This window comes from Hemiscyllium ocellatum, chromosome 18 (genome assembly GCF_020745735.1).
Source record: "Hemiscyllium ocellatum isolate sHemOce1 chromosome 18, sHemOce1.pat.X.cur, whole genome shotgun sequence".
Classification (NCBI taxonomy): Eukaryota; Metazoa; Chordata; class Chondrichthyes; order Orectolobiformes; family Hemiscylliidae; genus Hemiscyllium; species Hemiscyllium ocellatum.
Genome location: NC_083418.1, coordinates 21,377,305 through 21,399,105, shown reverse-complemented (window position 1 = coordinate 21,399,105; position 21,801 = coordinate 21,377,305). Strand labels below are relative to the sequence as shown.

The following is a 21,801-nucleotide window of genomic DNA, read 5'->3' as shown; positions in this document are numbered from 1 at the left end:
AAACTGGGATTGTACTTAAACATTAATTTAAACATGCAGCTATAATCTTCTGAACCTGTTTTACTGAGTTTTCCCACATTCCCTTAGGACATGCATCAGTGCTTGGGAGATTATTGCAGAAGATTGTTAGGGATATGAATTAACTGCATTTGGAAAAGAGTGGACTTATTCGGGATAGGCAGCATGGCTATGGCGTGGGAAAGGTCTTGTCTCACAAATTTGATTGAGTTTTTGAAGAAATGACAAAGGTGACTGAGGAGGGTAAAGTATTTGACAAAGTCCCTCATGGTAGGCTGCTTCAGAAGATTAAGTCACATGGGATCCATGGTGAGTTGACAAGTTATTTACAAAATTAGCTTGGGCTTGGTCATAGAAGACAGTGAGTATTGCGGAGAGGTGTCTTTCTGACTGGAGGTCGGTTGTAGTATATATAAATGATTTGGATGCAAATGAAGGTGGTCTGATTACAAAGTTTGCAGGTGACATGAATATTGGATAGTGAGGAATGTTGTCTAAGGATAAAGCAGGGTATGGATCAGATGGAAAGTTAAGTGGAGAAATGGCATTTGGAGTTTAATCTAGATAAGTGTGAGTGGTCAATTTTGAGTGGTCAATGTAAGAATAAAGTATACAATAAATGACAGAATGCTTGATATACAGAGGGCTCTTCAGTTTAACCATTTATTGGAGCTCTTTGAGGAGGTAACAAGTGCCGTGAACAAAGGGGAGCCAGTGGATATACCATATGTTGCTTTCCAGAAGACATCTGCTCAGATGCCACATCAAAGGACTATTGTAGAAAATAAAAACTCATGTTATAAAGGGTAACATTCACAAAGACACAAGATTGGCTGATTAACAGGAAATAGAGAGCATATATAAGTGGGTCAGATCAGAGCTGGAGCATTAACTTTTTACAATCTATATGAATGACTTGGATAAAGGCATCAAAGATGCAGTTGCTAAATTTGCTCATGACTCAAAGATCAGTAGGAAAATAAGGTGTGAAGTAATAAAGACACTAAAAATGAAAATAGATTGGTTAAGTTAGTGTACAAAGTGAAAGAGGAGGTAATTTAGACACTAGCAGGCTTTATAATTGAAAAGAAGATGGTGTATAACCGGCTGTCCACACTTAAAATTGCAAACAATAAAATCAGATGAAGTAATCTAAATAAATTGAAGCAACTGAATGTGGACATTAAGGAGGAACTGGTTTACAATTTTCCGATCTTCCTTCGATTCAGGGGTGGTTCCAGACTCTACACCTTCATTGAATGCAACACAGTTAGTCAAAAAAGGGCGTAAAAATAAGCTCAGCAACTACAAGCCAATTAGTTTCACTTCAAGAAGCTTCTAGAAACATGTAATTTGGAACAAAGTTAATATCCACTGGGGTAAATGCAGGGTAATTAAATAATAAAAGCCAGCATGTATCTGTTAAAGACAAACTGTATTCTGCTAGCTTGCAGAAAAAGCTCATGTGGTTCAATTGGAGTGTCCTGACCTCTGAGCCAGGAGGTCTGGGTTCTATTCCTACCTGCGTACAGCTGTATAATATCATCTGAGAATGTTGATTAAAATATTGTTAGCTAACTTGCTTGAGTTTTTTCTCAAAGCAACAGAGCATCGGTGTGTGGGAAATGTTGCTGATATGGGTGTACATGGACTTTCAGAAAAGCATCTGGTCGGGCACCACCCAGACTTAACAAAGTTAAGTCACATGGAATCAAAGGGGCAGGAGCAACATCAATATGAAAGTGACTGAGTGACAAGGAACCGAGATTAACTGATTTTCTTTAGGCCATAGGAAGGTTTGCAGTGGAGTCCCCCACTGACCCAGTGTTAGGACCTAGGTTTTTTTCCTGATATATATATTACCTGGACCTTGGAAAGGGAATTTTTTTTCATAAGTTGTGGATTGGAAACGTGTAACCAATGTCAGCTGTGACAAGGACAGTGTAGAGCTTCAAGCAGACATAGAGAAAGTTAGTGGAATAATTTTTCAAGTGACGATGAAATTTACTGCCAAGAAGGGAGGATTGATTAACTCTGACAGAGAAACCATGTAAGGCAATATTTTGAAATATCCCTCTAAACCCTTGCTGTTCATATAAAAGATTCCTTTTATATGTTGTAATTGTACCAGCCCCAACCATCTCCTTTGGTAGCTCACATAATGTATGCACCACTCTGCATGAGAAAGTTGCTCCTTAAGTCCTTTTTAATTCATTCCCCTCAAACCTATGCCGTCTAGTTTTGGACTCCCATTCACTGGGGAAAGAACCTTGGCTATTCACCCTATTTGTGCCTTTCAAGATATTATAAACTTCTACAAGGTAACCCCTCAGCCTTTGACACTCCACCGAAAAACAACCCCAGCCTATTCAGCGTCTCCCTGCAGCTCAAACCCTCCAACCCTGGCAACATGCTTGTAAATCTTTTCTGCACCCTTCCACAATTATTTTCCTGTAGCAGAGAGACCAGAATTGAATGCAAATATTCTAAAAATGGCCTCACAGATGTCCTGTACAGCCGCAACACGACTTAGTCCAAAGATATGCAGGTTTATATCGGCCAAGTTGAACTGCCCAGAGTGTCCAGAGATGTGTAGGTAGGTGCATTAGTCAGGGGAAATGTAGAGAGTAATAGGGTAGGGTAATGGGTCTGGGTAGGAGACTCTTCAGAGGGTCAGTGTGGACTTGTTGAGCTGAAGGGCCTGTTTTCATACTGCAGGGACTTTAATCCTTCTTCTAATTCCGAACTCCAATACTCAATACACTGAGCAATGAAGGCAAGTGTTGTAAATGCCTTCTTCACCACCCTGTCTACCTGAGACTCCATTTTGAAGGAACTATGAACCTGCACCCCTAGATCTCTGTTTGCCAACACTCCCCAGGGCCCTATCTTTAACTGTACAAGTCCTGTTCTGGTTTGCCTTACCAAAATGCAACAGCTCACATATATCTAAATTGAACTCCACCTGCAACTCCTGGGCCCATTGGTCCATCTGATCAAGGTCCCATTGTACTCTGAGATAGCCCTCCTTACTGTCCATGGCACCGCCTATTTTGGTGTCATCTGCAAACGTACTAACCACACCTCATAACTAATGCAGATACGAATAGATTCAAGAACAGCTTCTTCCTTGCTGTTATCAGACTTTTGAACGGACCTCTCAAGTGCTAATTCGCACCTGTCTCTCTGCAGCTGTAACACCATTCTGCATTCAGTTCTGCTACCCTGTATGGTACGATCTGGCTGCATAGCATGCAAAACAATACTTTTTCATTATATTTTGGTACATGTGGCAACAATAAATCAATCACATTTAAATCATTTATATAAAGGACAAAAAGCAGTGGGGACCCAGCACGGAGCCTTGTGGCACACCACTGGTCACAGGCCTTCAGTCCAAAAAGCAACCGTCAACCTCCCACCCTCAATCTCCTATCTTCAAGCCAATTTTGTATCCAATTGGCTAGCTTCCCCTGAATTCCACGTGATCTAACCTTGCTAACCAATCTACCATGCAGAACCTTACGGAATGCTTCGAAGTCCATTTGGACAATATCTATTCCTATGCCTTCATCAATCTTCTTTGTCACCTCTTCAAAAGATTCAATCAAGTTAATAAAACATGATTTCCCACACACAAACCATGTTGACTATCCCTCATGAGTCCTTGCCTTCCCAACTGCATATAAATCCTGTCCCTCAAAATCTCCTCCAACAACTTACCCACCAATGGCTCACCAGTCTATAGTTCTCTGGATTTTCCTTATAGCCTTTCTTAAATAATGGCACCACATTAACCACCCTTCAGTCTTCTGGCACCTCACCTATGGCTGTTGACAATACAAATATCTCAGTAAGGGGCCCAGCAATCTCCTCCCTAGCTTCCTACTATGTTCTGAGATACACATGATCAGATCCTTGGGATTAGTTTACTTTTGTGCGATCTAAGATCCCCAGGAACACCACCTCTGCAACATGGACACTTTTCAAGACATCACCATTTACAGAGGAACCTCAATTATCCAAACGAGATGGGCGGGCACTGTTTCGTTTGGATAATTGATTAGTCAGTTAATTGATTTAATGCCTCTCCGCTGGGGTTCGGAGTTCTCTGAAGTTTCCTTTTTCCTCGCTCTGCCTGCTTTACACCCTCTCTCTGTCTCAGGGATTGTTTCTGAGCAGACACACACTTGTGTGTAAGGGACCTGTAGCATTGCTGAAGCCTCCCCCCCACCCTCTATCAGTTCAATGGGATTGACACAGCACGTACTTACTAAGTCTGCTCCCCATTCAGGAAACTAGACAGCAGCACACTGCACGTGAACCCCCGTCACTCCCACCCCCCATCCACCCCCACAACCCCACACCCCTTTCAAACAAGTTCCAGCTTTGTCCTGTACAGAACAATGTTGGAGAGATTATCCGGGGAAGGGTGGTTTCACGTACACTCGTGTAGAACTCCAGGGAAAGTGAGTGTGGAGAGGGAAAGAGGGGGTGGGGGGAGGGGTGGGGGAGCGCGAGCGGTCAGCATTTGGAGACGGTACCTGGGCTCCCATCGATGTCCAGGACTGCTCTCAGCAGCATTTCAGTGAGCAGAGTTCGTTTTTAACCATTGTAAACAAAACACGCGATCTGTGATGGAAACAGCTACTTGATGTAATGTTTCTATTGGGACCTTGAGATCTTCTTCAGAGAATCAGATATTTGGATCATTGGTATTTGGATAATTGAGGTTCCTCTGTATTTCCTCAAATTCCCTAGCTTCAGGTCCTTTCCCACAGTAAATATTGATGCAAAACAGGCGCTCTATTCTCTCCCTAGTCACTCTTTTGCCCTTAATGTATTTGTATTTTCCTTAACCCTATTTGCGAAAACTATGTCCCTTTTTTGCCCTCCTGATTTCCCTCTGAAATATACCCCTTATAATTGTCTAGGGATTCACTCAATGCCACTGTCTATACCTGTCTTATGCCTCCACGTTTTCTTGACCAGAGCCTCAATTTTCCAAGTCATACAGCATTCTGTCCACCTATCAGCCTTGCCATTCACACATACTGTCTCTGAACTCACCTCTGAAGGTCTCCCAGTTTCCAATCATCCCATTACCTATGAACAGCACTCCCTAATCAACTTTTGAAAGTTCCTGCCTAATACCATCAAAATTGGCCTTACTCCAATTTAAGAATTTTAACTTTTTGATCAAATTAAAAAGCAACTGTTCAGATAAAGAGCACCAGCAATCCAAAACTTTCTCTCTTCAAAAATCAGTTAAGATTGAGTGAATTAAAACAAAATAGAGATTTATAGATCTTTGTTAGACAAGGGTACTTCAGAACCAAGATTGATGGAGTTAAGCAACAAACTTGATCAAACTGAATAATGGAACAGGTTATAGAGACTGAATCACCTCTTTCTAAACACAGATTTCATTGGCTGAGAACATCACAGGTTCCTGGAAATATGAAAGTTGGCGAGACAATTTGAAAGGAATGCAAAACAGGGAGTGACAACTTAAAAGGAACGTGAAACAGGGATTGACAGATCATTTGGCATATAAAACAAGGCTTGATAGGTTACTGACAGGGAATGGTCTCACACAGGATGTTAAACATAACTGGGGGTGCGACACAAAGTGAAGAATGATCCTGAGGAATGTGACACATGATCTTGGGTATTACGGATTCCAGATAGCGTATGTGTACTTACCACCACTTTGATGTGTTTGGCCAAATCTTTGGAGCTTCGCATTAAGAAATCGGAAAATGCCGTCTGAAGAAAACAAGAGAGGGTGACACAGTTACACAGGGCGAGCAACACAAAGAAAACGTGGGGGTCATTGTTACACCCAAAGAATCAAGGAAAAGTCCAATGCAGAACTTGATGAATAAAGCACATTTAAGATGTGTTATTCCCAATCCTGAACCATCTCCTCAATGGTCCTCATCAATCTCCAGAGTACACAGGGGGGGAACCTTGGTCTCAAGCCTGAAATGACATCATTTCAGCTGTTACCAATGAGCAAAAGTGACTGAATGTAGTAATTTTCCTTTCTCACTTCCATCTTGTCCTTGCTCTCCAGGACCCAATACCAACTCCTCAGACTGTTACCTTGAAGAAACAAACACTGGGCACATTTCACTGGCAGACAGCATGGCACAGGGCACCACCACATGTGCACACTTGTTAAGCAGCCCATCAACAGAAGTTTAATCTTCCATGAATTACATGCCACATGTAAAATATTCCACCTGCTTCTCCTCTCCATCCCTCACTTTACTATCCTGCTGTAAACTTCTTCCAGCAATCATCTCCTTTTATCTGGTCCTTGCAACTCTTTTGTCAGTCACTCCTGTGTGCCATCCATTCACCCAACTTTCCCTTTCGATGTTTTTTTTTGACACATCCCATTGTTCCACACCCCTCTCACCAGTTCAACTCGCTTCAAAAACTGTGAAAGCTCTAATATTCTGTTCTAAGAACGTGAACTAGAGGCATTTACTGTGGCTCTATCCCTCTCTCTAGTTAGTGATTAACATAGGCATGCGTGATCTCTCTCGGTCTCTCCCCTCTTCCCTTTATTAGTTCCTGACCTCAGTGTTTTCACCAATTTCTGTTTTGGAAGGCTACCGTTCTAATGTTTCCTATAACTCTGCACTGATGGCAAATCATTTTCATTTTTAAAAATAAATCATGGAAGCAGAGTATCTCCTGTTGAGCATTACCACGCTTAACCAGTGCAGCAAAATGTTTCATTGCTAAATAAGCCTGGGTTTCTGGCATCCGCCAAATGTGACATAAATGCAAAAGCCAAAGGCTTACCGTAAATGGTTATTGTTACATACCCCAGCGTAGAACATTTTGTTTCTAAAGCGACTGTTAAATTTCTCTGGCTTGGCCTCTGGAACAGGAAACTGAGTATCAGAGACAGCTAACAATTAAACTGAAATACAAATCACTCAGCATTGAGTCTGGCCATCATCCCCCATTTACTGCTACACGAGCTATCAATCTCCATATTAAGTTAAAAATAAATGTCCTTCTTCTTTCAGAACTGATTTAGTATTGAGCTTGAGGACATCTAAATCTTTTATGTTAAGTTGACAGTTAATCAAACTACGCATCGTGAGCATTGCTTGGATTTCAAACCGGACGACAGTCATAGTTTTAGTTGGTCAGTTAGGAGAACATTGGTGTGCAGAAATTTGGTGTTGAATGAGCAACAAGTCATCTCGTGTATGTAGACACTGGGTGTGAGGACCCCTGTCTTATTTGGAGCAAGGCAGTGTTCAATTCTATTTGCAGTGGTGCTTCTGCAGCTCTTTCATGCTAACAAGGACCAAATGGAACAAGTCACCAACATGTAGAAATCAAAAGAATGAGCAAAAACCACTGAGGGACAATACTTGGGGAAGCAGCCAAGGCCACAATTTACCGCTCTCGTGTTGCTTTGAGCTGATAGCAATGGGCATGCCTTCTTTACGAACCACTTCAGAGCACGGGCAACCAGGGTCCTAGGTAGGACAGTGCAAATCCAATGTGATATATCACGGTGTGGCCTGACAGAGGCTCACCCTTACACCCACATGGGGGCCACAGCCAAACCTGAAGTCACACCAAACAGATACGGAGTCCCCTTTAATGTGGCAACACCATTTACAATGAAGGCTTCTGTATACGTGAGGGAGACCTTCCAAGGTAGTGAAGAGGATTTGCAGCGAGACTACTGTGGGATCAAATGCAAACTGACCTGATGGGTGCAGGAGTGATTCCCATCATAACATACCTCGGGATTCATGAAACTCCAGAGTCACATGGGCATCAAATCCAAGGCTGAAGTAGTTGTTGAAGACATCGAGGGGGAGCTGTGGAAAAAAAAAATGAAAATGCATCCTCATGAAATAGCAGGTGTAACACCAGGGTGGGGTGGTTGGTGGTGGTGGTGGTGATGAAGCGATACCAGATTAGCCCTGATCTTGTTAAACAGTAGAAGAAGATCAAAGGAACGGATGACTCATCATCATTCTCATCTATTTTGCTTTTATGTAGCATGAAAAAACAAGATTGAACCTGTCTACTCATCCAGAGATGAAGACAGGCCTGACAGCAATGTCTATTGCTCTTTTTAGAACATTACATTCAACTCTGGTTTCCACATAACAAAAATAATGACTGAAGAAAATATTTTAAAGATTTGCAAGGATAATACAAGAACTCAGTCGTTGTAACCATCAGAAGACTGAATTGAGTGAAGCTAATTTATCTAGATGAAAAAAGGTTGAGAGGGGAGTTAATAAAATCCTTTGAAATTGCAGAACTTTTGTAGGTTGGATGCAGAGATGTTTTCAATTGTGGCAAGAATCCAAAACTGGAGCTAATAAATATTAAATAACTAACAAATCCATAGGGAATTTAAGAGAAATGGCTTTACTGAGATGTGGAACTTGCTCTCTCAAGGAGCAATTGAGGCAAATAACCATTGGTGCTCTGAAGGGGAAGCTGGGTAAACATAAAGAGAAATGAAGAGCAAGTTATGCTGATAGGGTCAGATGGAGAGGGCTGGGAGAAGGCTAATGTGGAAGAGAAATAGAAACAGCTAAGGACCAAGTGGCTCGCTTCCACACTATATATTCAATGCGTATTAAATTACTGCTTCTGCATTAATATGAACCTCAGTGCACCAACCACCTTGGCTTACACCCTGACCACTAGAATCCACCTTGTGACTTCCCTCTCCTGACCCCTCATTGCTTTCCTCTGCCATCCTCCTCTGCTCTCCTCATCCCTTGCTGCTCCCACTAACCACTCCCACTTGCCTTCCCTTCACCACTCCCCTTTCTGCTTTCCTGCCCCCACCTCACTGATCCCCTCCAATCTCCTGTGCCTTTGCTGTTCCCCTATTCCCTCACAGCTCCACTCCCCTCTCCCATTCCTCCTTCCCGCTCCCATCCTGCTTGCTACTTCTCAGCCCCTGTCGACAGAGAAGTAGCACTGAGGACCAGGACAGGACAGTGTGTGGGAGAGAGTGCGCAGAATGCATCAGAGGAAGCAGAGTGATTAGCAGTGGCAGAGCAAAGTGTGGGGAGTGAGAAGCAGAGGGCGAGGGAAGCGGAGAGTCAGAGGGAGTGATGTTTCTGAGTGAGGCAGTGAACCAGACGGGGAGGGAGGCTGTGAACAGGCAGCGGTGGGAAATAGCAAGGGGCCCACAAGAGAAAAGCAAGGTTTGGGAGATCTGCCTGAGAAAGCTTTCTAAGTGAGTAAAAGTAGCAAGTTAGAAACATTAGTAACTTAGAAACATTAGCTAGTTAGTAAGAACACTAAATGAAAGAAAGAGGAGTAAGAATAGCAAGTTAACAAGAGCAATGACTAAAAAAGTGATTTTTGAGTCAGTAATTTGAATATAGAACTTTTTAATTAGAAATTTGAGGTTAGAAACATAACCCACACTAATGGGAAAGTGACTTTTACATTTTTATTTAGGTCACAGTTTGTTATCCAACACGTCAGGTCTAGTAAAACTGAGGTAACAACAGTGTAATTGGGAAAGAAACATTGCCCAGTTTATCAGGAAACCAGCCCATTGATTGGCTGTGGAATCATTTTAATCCATGTGAAAAGGTGCAATGAGCCTTGGTATACAATCTTGTTCAAACAGATCAGAGCCTTTAACAGTGCAGCACTCTCTCAGTTCTGCTCAGTGTGTTAGTGCTGATAATGCACTCTCCAAGTACCTACAATGGGAGTTGAACACAGAATCTTCTGCCTAAGAACAAATGTGCTCTCCACTGAATCATGGCCAACGGCTCTGAACAACGACTGATCAATGAATATTTACATTAAAACCAATCCTCACACCTCAGGTAAAAGGGGTGAGGGGTATGTGACACATTTATACTGTACAACATCAGCTTCTAATCATACAGTACCTTTAACGTAATGATGCTTCAAAGAGTGTCTCATTTGGAGTTGGGACATGGTGGCCATGGCTGTGGCTAAAGAGTTCGAACTTAAAGGTTCCACCTAAAGAGCTAGGCACCAATGATGTGGGAGTGACCAGTAGACCAACCATGTTAGGCCATGAGAGGGATGTCTAATTAAGAACAAGGACTTTGAAAGGCAACTTCCTGTTGCTACCTCACATTTATGTGAGACGATGTGAAAGACAGAGTGTAGAGGACACTCTGTCAGGTCACAAGGGTATCAGGGCGAAAACAGAACTTAAAGTTAGATAGGATATAGACTCAATTTGTTCTAGGAGAGTGAAGTGTGTACTCATGAGGCTGGTTAAATCTTCCAAAATTGACATTGGGTTAGAGCATCCTGTCCTTTTCCAAGTTTCTGCCGTGCAGGACTGAGGGAGAGTGGGAACGTCCTGGGGTAAATGATGAAAGGGAACGAAGAGGCCAATTTGGGCGGTTTATAAAACTCAACTGTGGAGAGCACCCACTTCCCAGGTCCATTTGAAACTCAGCAGGGTCATCAAGGCATGTGTGGGGCATCTCCGTTGACACCAACAGACTGGGAAGGCTTTGATCCTGGAGACTGAAGAGCTGTAGTCAGGGCCAGGTGAGAGAGAGAGAGAGAGACTGGTGCTCCCAGCCTCTCTCCCTGATGGACAGGTGATTGGTACCTGCTTGGAGGAGGATCCGCCTGACCTGTCAGTCTCTCGTCTTCAGCTGCTCGTTGTTCCCTCCCCTTGGTCTGAGGGAGGGCAGTTTGCACAGCCCGATCTATCACCCCTGCTTGGGGCAAGAGTGCAAGACCCTCCAGGAGCAGCAGTCTCCTGCCCCACTAGTGAAGGCTGGACATAGCCTGTTATAGATGCCCTGCCCCAACGGGTCTTTACCCACTGAGGACAAGGTAAAGAACAGCAGATTTTTGCCAATCCCAAGCACACTGTGGCACACGATGGTAACCTCTGTAAAGGGCTGAGGGCCTCAGACACTGACCTTCTCAGCAGCAGTTTCATCGCGCTCATCAGGGACTGCGCTAGCATTTCTCTCCACGTACAGGTTCCACCGATCCAGCTGCACAATGTTACCATCTTCTACGTGTGACAGGATCTTAGAGACAGGCTCATCTGTGTATCCCTGAATCCAAGAGAAAGAGATCAGGGTAAAAATAAACTCCTTCTCTCTCTCTCTCCCCTCAACCTCAAAATGCTCCCCCCCACCATCCCCGCAAAAAAGTGTCCCTTTCTTCAGTAGCGATCAAAACTTAATTTGGAAAAACCAACAAAACTGAATGCAGGCTCTCCCTGACTTACTTATAATTAGATTAGATTACTTACAGTGTGGAAACAGGCCCTTCGGCCCAACAAGTCCACACCAACCCGCCGAAGTGCAACCCACCCAGATCCATTCCCCTACATTAACCCCTTCACCTAACACTACGGGCAATTTAGCATGGCCAATTCACCTAACCTGCACATTTTTGGACTGTGGGAGGAAACAGGAGCACCCGGAGGAAACCCACGCAGACACAGGGAGAAGGTGCAAACTCCACACAGTCAGTTGCCTGAGGCAGGAATTACAAACATGATTCAATACAGGAGTGTAATGTTTCCTCATGCTTGTGAGCAGCTAACTTCTGCTATCCCACATCATATCCTGACTCGCGTGTAAATTCCAACATGGAACCCATTCGCAACATGGGAGCTGCCTATATTGGTTTAATACTGCCTGCCCCAACTAGTGCTCATGCATATCACAACATCATTGAAAAGAAGCAATCATCTTGGTTTAGTTTAAATTAGTTACAGTGTGGAAACAGGCCCTTCGACCCAACAAGTCCACACCGACCCGCCGAAGCGCAACGCACACAGGCCCCATTCTCCTACATTTACCCCTTCACCTAACACTATGGGCAATTTAACATGGCCAATTCACCTGACCTGCACAGTTTTGGACTGTGGGAGGAAACCGGAGCACCCAGAGGAAACCCATGCAGACATGGGGAGAATGTGCAAACCCCACACTCAGTCGCCTGAGGCAGGAATTGAACCCAGGTCTCTGGCGCTGTGAGGCAGCAGTGCTAACCACTGTGCCACCCACAATGATCCATTGATTGCTGAGACTGGGTGCGACTGCAAATGGTTCCAGAGAGCACCAACCTCCATGAATAAATGGGTGCCATCACATACTGTAAAGCAGTGAAATAGTGATTCACTCTCTGTGCTACTTCATCTCACTTACCCCACCCCAGTTCAGGGTTCTTGCAAGATCATTTCCTGTTCCCAGAGGAAGGACTGCCACAGGAGGCTGGGGGTTTAGCTGTAGTTGATCCAAAATGGACAGAATCCATCCTACCTAATAAGAAAAGGAGGTGAAAAGTGGTGAAACGTTCTGCTGTTTATATGGAGCAGCTCTGCTGCAAGAGAATTAGATTAATCAATAGACAATAGGTGCAGGAGTAGGCCATTCTGCCCTTCGAACCTGCACCACCATTCAATATGATCATGGCTGATCATCCTTAATCAGTATCCTGTTCCTGCCTTATCTCCATAACCCTTGATTCCACTATCCTTGAGAGCTCTATCCAACTCTTTCTTAAATGAATGCAGAGACTGGGCCTCCACTGTCCTCTGGGCAGAGCATTCCACACAGCCACCACTCTCTGGGTGAAGAAGTTTCTCCTCATTTCTGTCCTAAATGGTCTACCCCGTATTTTTAAGTTGTGTTCTCTGGTTCGGCACTCACCCATCAGCGGAAACATTTTTCCTGCCTCCAAAGTATCCAATCCTTTAATAATCTTATATGTCTCAATCAGATCCCCTCTCAGTCTTCTAAACTCAAGGGTATACAAGTCCAGTCGCTCCAGTCTTTCAGCGTAAGGTAGTCCCGCCATTTCAGGAATTGACCTCGTGAACCTACGCTGCACTCCCTCAATAGCCAGAATGTCTTTCCTCAAATTTGGAGACCAGAACTGCACACAGTACTCCAGGTGTGGTCTCACCAGGGCCCTGTACAGCTGCAGAAGCACCTCTTTGCTTCTATATTCAATTCCTCTTGTTATGAAGGCCAGCATGCTATTAGCCTTCTTCACTAACTGCTGTACCTGCATGCTTACCTTCATTGACTGGTGTACAAGAACACCCAGATCTCTCTGTGCTGCCCTTTTACCTAACTTGATTCCATTTAGGTAGTAATCTGCTTTCCTGTTCTTGCCACCAAAGTGGATAACCATACATTTATCCACATTAAACTGCATCTGCCATGCATCTGACCACTCACCTAACCTGTCCAGGTCACCCTGTAATCTCCTAACGTCCTCCTCACATTTCACCCTGCCACCCAGCTTTGTATCATCAGCAAATTTGCTAATGTTATTACTAATACCATCTTCTATATCATTCATATATATTGTAAAAAGCTACGGTCCCAGCACTGATCCCTGCGATACCCCACTGGTCACTGCCTGCCACTCCGAAATGGAGCCATTTATCACTACTCTTTGTTTCCTGTCAGCCAACCAACTTTCAATCCAAGTTAGTACTTTGCCCCCAATACCATGCGTCCTAATTTTGCTCACTAACCTCCTATGTGGGGCTCTATCAAAAGCTTTCTGAAAGTCCAGGTACACTACATCTACTGGATCTCCCTCGTCCGTCTTCAGAGTTACATCCTCAAAAAATTCCAGAAGATTAGTCAAGCATGATTTCCCCTTCATAAATCCATGCTGACTCTGACCTATCCTGTTACTACTATCCAGATGTGTCGTAATTTCATCCTTTATAAAACACTCCAGCATCTTTCCCACCACTGAGGTCAGACTAACTGGTCTATAATTTCCTGCTTTCGCTCTCCCACCTTTCTTAAAAAGTGGTACAACATTAGCCACCCTCCAATCCGCAGGAACTGATCCCGAATCTATTGAACTCTGGAAAATAATCACCAATGCATCCACGATTTCCCGAGCCACCTCCTTCAGTACCCTGGGATGTAGACCATCAGGGCCCGGGGACTTATTAGCCTTCAGACCTAACAGTCTCTCCAACACCAATTCCTGGCAAATATAAATTCCCTTAAGTTCAGGTCCTTCAGCCACTGTTACCTCAGGGGGATTGCTTGTGTCTTCCCCAGTGAACACAGATCTGAAGTACCAATTCAATTCTTCTGCAATTTCTTTGTTCCCCGTAATATATTCCCCTGTTTCTGTCTTCAAGGGCCCAATTTTAGTCTTAACCATTTTTTTGCCTTTCACATACCTAAAAAAACTTTTACTATCCTCCTTTATATTTTTGGGCAGTTTACCTTCGTACCTCATTTTTTTCTCTGTGTATTTCCTTCTTAGTAATCCTCTGTTGTTCTTTAAAAGCTTCCCAGTCCTCCGTTTTCCCACTTATCTTTGCTATGTTATACTTTTCCTCTTTTAACTTTATATGTTTCTTAACTTCCCTCGTCAGCCACGGCCACCCATGCCTCCTCCTAGGATCTTTCTTCCTTTTTGGGATGAACTGATCCTGCATCTTCTGCATTATACCCAGAAATATCTGCCATTGTTCCTCCACTGTCATCCCTGCTCAAGTATTGCACCATTGAACTTTGGCCAGCTCCTCCCTCATAGCTCCATATCAAATTACAAAATGCCTATATCCGTCATGGAGGTGAAGTTCACAAACTTCAAACCTAGTTAGTCAACAGCTGCACCACTGATAACTTGAAGTGGAAGTCCACCCTTGAAGATTGAGCGACATGATGGCAGAGTCAGAATCATTGGTGACCTTTAAGCGGCAATTGGATAGGTACATGGATAGGTGCTTAAGCTAGGACAAATGTTCGGCACAACATTGTGGGCCGAAGGGCCTGTTCTATGCATACTGTTCTAGGTTCTATGATAGAGTTGATGATGTACAAGCAAGCTTTAGTGCCGATAATGTTTAGCCATTAAAACCTTTCTTAAATGCAACAGCTCTTGGCAGATTCTGTTGGCTGAAGCAGTCACTCATATAGTAAATAGGAACACAGGAAGGAGGGTATGTCATCAGCCCCTTGTGGGTGCTCCTTCAGGCAATTAGATCACTGCTGCTCCATATCTTGGTCCCTCCAACAGGCTATGGAAAGGACTGGTGCTCGCCTCACTGCTGTCTGACTGGGCTGTGATTTGGTGAAAAAGGCAGTGAGTACAATGTCTAAACCTGCTCTCCCACCAGCTGCTGAGATCTCAACCAAAATTGCCATTGAGACGTTAAAAAAATAGACACACACCTCCACAAATACACAGACATACAAAATCTAAGATTCTGTACCTCGGCAACTTTGTACTTAAGGTGGCAGTGGGAATGGTGACTTTGTAAACTTTTCACTGTACTCATGTATCCCTGTGATAAACCTATTCCTAATAAAAACACACAGACAAAACAGACATACAGGCAATCCAGATGTAAACAGAAACGGTACACACCATACATACAACAGACATTTTTGCAGGGATCTTTGCTAAGTGCCAGAAAACAATTGAAACCAGGAGTCAAAGTTTCAGCCTTGTACACGTGGCTCAAACCTGTAGCATTCACAATCTTTAAACACAGGGTCTGCAGGAGATTCCAGAATTCCTGACGTCAATGTATGCCAAAAGAGAATGCTGCTACTGATGCCAACACTAAAGGTGAAGGTGGATGTGCAGACATTGAGGATGCAATGGGAGCTGTGGACGTTGATTTGGAAGCAGCATGATGGGGGCGGGGACAATCAGGTGGTTTGGGCAGAACTTCCAGAACTTGGGGCCTAGGCAGAAAAGGCCCAGCCACCGGATCCACGAGGGGCTAAAAATGGAAGCATGGAAGCTGTGGGAGGTGAGGAGTGACAGGAAACTTGGTGTTCAGGATATTAATGACATGGGGTCAATCTCTGTCCAGGCAGTGAGTGAACACTGAGGCTGTGAAGAGACTGAGGTAGTGGGCAGTGACCAGGAAACGATGAGGTGACTGTGTATGTAGCGAGCAAGCCACCACCCAACTTCAGCATGAGGCTCACCATTAATACAACAATTAAGCAACCACCTCAATGTCTTTGTTTGGAAATGAAAGTCAACTTTAAAGAGGGTGCTATATAGTTGTCTAAGAGCAAGAGGAGTATATTGGGTGGAATACTTACTGTGCCATCACCTCCACAGGCCAGGATCCTTAAGTTCTGGACTTTCCGGTAGAGCTCTAACCTGTACAGAGGCAAAACTAGAAGTGTAAAAACACACAGACAAATTCAGGGGAAGCACAGAGATTGTTGTGATCACAGACTCTGCTCTTTGGTTCAGAAACTGTAAAAACAAGGGCTTGCTTATTACAGAATAACAGGACAAACCTCTGGGAACCAGCACTGAACCCTGGGCTCCGGAGGTAAGCCCAGTAGGAGATTCGCCAATCATTTCAATGCTGAGTTAGACAAATTCATGATCAGCAGAGGGGGTTAAGGTTTACAGAGTGGGTGGTGGGACACAATAAATAAGACCACAATCAGAACAGCCATGACCATAGTGAACAATGGAGCAGGTTTGAGGGGCTGAATGTCCTCCTTCTGCTCCTGTTTACTACATGCACTTCCTTTCACATTGTGCTCCTGAATGCCTTTGGTTAGACTTCATTTCACCCTACCTCAACGTTAATGAGTCCAATCTGATAACTGTTCTCCAACTCATTTACATATTTGTGACTTGATGTCTGCGCTACATCTGTCAGCAAGTTTAAGTGGATCTTGGACACTGCAAAACCACCCTTTAACCAGCACCTCCAAGCATGAAACTGAACTAAATATTACAAACTACGCAGAGCCAGAGTACCAAAAATCAGAGACACACAAATACCAGGTGGGACAGGCCACCAAACCTGTATCAAAGACGCACTGGCGATATCACCTAGCGAGGAGACAAAACATCTGCAGAAAACCACACCAGTTCAGTGAACAAATATTACACTTTCCAGGACAGGAACAAAGTCTCCTTCAAAAAAAAGCTTCATTCATTATATATTTGCATTGAATTCAAGAGATATTAGCACAGATACATCAAATATTTTATCTGTCTTTAGTTGTTGTGGTTCTGTTCACCGAGCTGGAAGTTTTTGCTGCAAACGTTTCGTTCCCTGGCTAGGGAACATCATCAGTGCTATTGGAGCCTCTTGTGAAGCGCTGCTTTGATGTTTCTTCCGGTATTTATAGTGGTCATAATACCACTATAAATACCGGAAGAAACATCAAAGCAGCGCTTCACAGGAGGCTCCAATAGCACTGATGATGTTCCCTAGCCAGGGAATGAAACGTTTGCAAGCAAAAAACCACTATAAATACCGGAAGAAACATCAAAGCAGCGCTTCACAGGAGGCTCCAATAGCACTGATGATGTTCCCTAGCCAGGGAACGAAACGTTTGCAGCAAAAACTTCCAGCTCGGCGAACAGAACCACAACAACGGACACCCGAGCTACAAACCTTCAACCAGACTTTAAATCTGTCTTTAGTGTCAGCTCACGCATTCCCAAGTGCAGAGCCAGATGCAGAGTAAAGTTCTGGATGTTCTGTCCCTAACAATGTAGGTTAATCATACCCACACAAGGAAAATTCCCACACAACTGCAGAGATTCTCGCTCACGTTGATGAGGGCGGGGGGGTCAGTGTTGGAGGCCTCTACAGAGAGCTCCAGCCAATGTATCTCTCCGTATTCAAAATTGTAAGCTTGTAGCTAAGTCGCATTCCGTGTTCACGTGGGGTCCTGCTTTGGAAGCAAACACCTCAAAGTTCTCACTTCATCGGAAGGATGAGGAGATAAAATATAACTTTATCACAGTCCCTTAGGATGTAATTTGTGACTTAGCTACGAACTGTTTCAACACGATGGCAGGTTAGTCTACATCCTTGTTGGCAATGACTTGTCGATTCCTCAAAAATAATTGGTTATGGTCAGATTTATGACTATGATCTTTCTGAAGGTGCTGCTTCTCTCCCACCAGTTTTTAGCTATTCTCGTGACTTTGATAGCGGTCAAACACATAATAATTGAACCCATCTTCCATTGGAAGATCTAGGCCACTATTCTTTTCAACACCCTCTCTGGAACATAGGAGCAAGGAGCAGGAGGAGGCCATCTGGCCCCTTGAGCCTGCTCCACCATTCAACAAGATTCAGGCTGGTCTTTTGTATGGACTCAATTCTACTTATTGGCCCACTCACCATAACCCTTAATTCGTTTACTGTTCAAAAATCTACCTTTTCCTTAAAACATTCAACAAGGAATTCCACAGATTCACAAACCTTTGAGTGAAGAAGTTTCTCAATTCAGTCTGAAATCTGCTTCCCCTTATTTTGAGGCAATACTCCCTAGTTCTAGTTTCACCCGCCAGTGGAAACTCTCCTTTTATCTTATTCATCCCCTTCATAATTTTATACAGAATATCACAGAGTCGTAGAGATGTACAGCATGGAAAGAGACCCTTCGGTCCAACTCATCCATGCTGTCCCAGATATCCCAACCCAATCTAGTCCCACCTGCCAGCACCCAGTCCATATCCCTCCAAATGCCTCTTAAATGTTGCAATTGTACCAGCCTCCACCACTTCCTCTGGCACCTCATTCCATGCAAGTACCACCCTCTGTGTGAAAATGTTGCCCCTTAGGTCTCTTTTATATCTTTCCCCTCTCACCCTAAACCGATGCCCCCTAGTTCTGGACTCCCAGGGAAAAGACTTTGTCTATTTATCCTATCCATGCCCCTCAATTTTGTAAACCTCTAAAAGGTCACCCCTCAGCCTCCGACACTCCAGGGAAAACAGCCCCAGCCTGTTCAGCCTCTCCCTGTAGCACAGATCCTCCAACCCTGGCAACATCCTTGTAAATCTTTTCTGAACCCTTTCAAGTTTCACAACATCTTTCCGATAGGCAGGAGACCAGAATTGCACGCAGTATTCCAACAGCGGCCTAACCAATGTCCTGTACAGCCGCAACATGACCTCCCAACTCCTGTACTCAATACTCTGTCCAATAAAGGAAAGCATACCAAACTCCTCCTTCACTATCCTATCTACCTGAGACTCCACTTTCAAGGAGCTGTGAACCTGCACTCCAAGGTCTCTTTGTACAGCAACACTCCCTAGGACCTTACCATTAAGGTGTATAAGTCCTGCTAAGATTTGCTTTCCCAAAATGCAGCACCTCACATTTATCTGAATTAAACTCCATCTGCCACCTCTCAGCCCATTGGCCCTTCTGGTGGGCATTTGTCCCCATCCAGTACTTACGCCTCCTTGGGACCTCCTTGGCACATATCAAACACTTGTCTTGGGTTCAGATACCACATGAATGACTGGATAATCTTGGCCCCCTGCAAGAGAATGAACCCAATAAAACTGAGACATGAAGAGCCAGCCAAGTGTGGGCTGTACTGTACAAGGTGACACAAACATACACTCTGTCTCAAGTGAACATTTTCACTGCAGATTTGGGTCAGCTGCCCCACAGATATGAGCTTCATGGCAGAATAGTCTCAGTGGCTGTGAGTGGGATATACACTGAGAAAGGGTTAGTTGCCTGGGATCCCATAGGTGTAACGAACCCTAGAGTGGACTCCATCCAGACATGCAACATCCTTCTCTTGTATTTGGAGAAACTGACGCCGTATAGAAATAAACTGATCAGCTGCTGTCAAAATACTTAACACCAACCTCCATTGTAGGATTAAGACTTGGTACAAAAAAAAACCTCTGAAATAGAATCATCAACTGGAGGCGAGCTCGGAGTTAAGCCAGTACGCATTCTCACATGGGCTTTTGTTAAATATATTTTTGCTCCTTTTCTCCCGGAATTGGCTGCATCTCCACGTGTACCTGACCCAGCAACCAGTCTTGTTATAGAAGCCGGCCATTCTGGAACACTCAGCTCCCAGCTCATTTCCCCCGCTGTGGGGAGGAGAGACCAGGGACCTCCTGGTTTGTATTTTCTCTGCTCCTTCAGGGGCAGTGGGTCTAACTTTCACAGCCTAACCATGTCAAAGTCTTTGGGTATACAGCCATTTTCCAATCAGGTGTGAGCCATCTCTGTTTGATGAGTGTTAGCATCCTGGGAGTGCTGCCGCTCAGAGACTATCCACCTTTGTGACTCCGTATTGCCCCACAGGTAGTGCGGAAGGGACTTTTTTTTTTGCATCCACTAAATGAGTGACTGCTTCAGCCAACAACAAAACTCCAGCAGAGGGCAACACACCTCTGGACAGACCAAAGCGAGCTGGACAGACTGAGCGAGAAAAGCAGAGCAAGAGAATGAATGGGACTGAGATAGAGAGCGAACGAGACAGACAGGGCCAGCGAGCGAGATAGAGCAAGCAAGCGAGCCAGAGTGAGAGCACGAGTGAGACAGAGCGAGGGCAAGCCAGACAGACAGAGCCTACGAGCGAGACAGACAGAATAGGCAAGCGCGAGTGAGACAGGGCAAGTGAGCGAGCGAGACAGACAGACAGGGCTTACGAACAAGCAAGACAGAGCAAATGTGAGAGACAGACAGAGCAAGCGAGCAAAACACAGCGAGCGACAGAGAGGGCCAGCGAGACAGACGGAGTGAGCAAGCAAAACACAGCAGAAGAGTTAGTGAGACAGAGCAAGACAGCCATTGCCAGTGAGCAAGACAAACAGAGAGAGTGGGCGATCGAGACAGACAGACCAAACGTGAGAGACATAGCGAGCAAGTGAGTGAGACAGTGTGAACAAGCGAGACATCGAGAGAGCGAGCAAGACAGAGCATGTGAGTGAAATAGAGTGAGTGAGCGAGCGAGCAAAACAGACAGAGTGAGCGAGCAAGAGAGATGCAGAGACAGCAAGAAAGTCGCAGAGAAAGCGAGCGAGATGCAGAGAAAGCGAGAGCAAGCAAGATGCAGAAAGAGAGCGCGTGCGAGAGCGAGCGGGACGAGAGAGGGAGAGTACATGAGGTGCAGAGACAGAACGCGAGCAACACGCAGAGAGCATGAGTGAGACACAGAGCGAGAGAGCAGGTGAGAACACAAGCGAGAAGCAGAGAAAGCACGAGATGCAGATAGAGAGAGAGAAAGAGAGCGAGATGCAGAGAAAACGACAGAGAGACAGAGCCAGCGAGACACAGAGAGAGATAGAGAGAGAGCGCGTGGGCAAGCATACGAGATGCAGGGACAGAGAGCAAACGAGCTGTAGTGAGAGCGAGTGAGATGCAGAGACAGAGTGAGCAAGTAAGACACAGAGAGCAAGTGAGACGCAGAGGGAGCACGGGGGAGATGTAAAGAGAGACAGTGCACAAGCGAGACGCAGAGAGACAGAGAGCGCAAGCAAGACGCAGAGAGACAGAGAGCGCAAGCGAGATGCAGAGAGAGTGTGGGCAATAATGATAGAGAGAGAGAGAGAGAGAGCATGAGCACGACGCAGAGAGAGAGAGTGGGCGAGATGCAGAGAGAGTGAGAGCGGGCGAGACCTGCAGACAGCAGGTGAGACACACAAAGTGAGAGCGAGAGAGAGAGGCAGAGGGCAAGAGAGAGCGAGAGAGAGAGCCAGAGCAAGGCATGAAGAGAGTGCATGCCAGAGGGAAACGCAGAGAAATCGAGCCAGACATGCAGGGCCAATGAGACAGGCAGAGAGAAAGACAGGCAGAGATGCAGACAGATGCAAAGATAGAGAGAGGAGATACAGAGAGAGACGCACACACAGAGGATGAGGGTGAGAGAGAGCCAGATACAAAGATAGAGACAGACAAAGGGACGGACATACTCCAAATGCTGAGTCCAGGGTATTGGAGGACACGTTTTTCAGTTAGCTCTTGTCTGAGGACGCTCACTATGCAATGAGCTG

At 44.8% G+C, this 21,801-nt stretch overlaps 1 protein-coding gene across 4 annotated transcripts in view; it reads right to left on the bottom strand.

The window, feature by feature from the left end:
• dgkza (diacylglycerol kinase, zeta a) overlaps positions 1-21,801 on the bottom strand; it is a 570,823-nt gene that overhangs the window by 274,405 nt on the left and 274,617 nt on the right. For all 4 annotated transcript variants that reach the window (XM_060838748.1, XM_060838746.1, XM_060838747.1 and 1 more), the window contains exons 11-17: positions 19,237-19,319; positions 16,110-16,170; positions 12,210-12,323; positions 10,965-11,105; positions 7,802-7,880; positions 6,861-6,916; positions 5,725-5,787 (exon numbers count right to left, since the gene is read on the bottom strand). In XM_060838748.1, the coding sequence (XP_060694731.1) occupies positions 5,725-5,787; positions 6,861-6,916; positions 7,802-7,880; positions 10,965-11,105; positions 12,210-12,323; positions 16,110-16,170; positions 19,237-19,319 (597 nt within the window). The remainder of the gene's footprint in view (positions 1-5,724; positions 5,788-6,860; positions 6,917-7,801; positions 7,881-10,964; positions 11,106-12,209; positions 12,324-16,109; positions 16,171-19,236; positions 19,320-21,801) is intronic.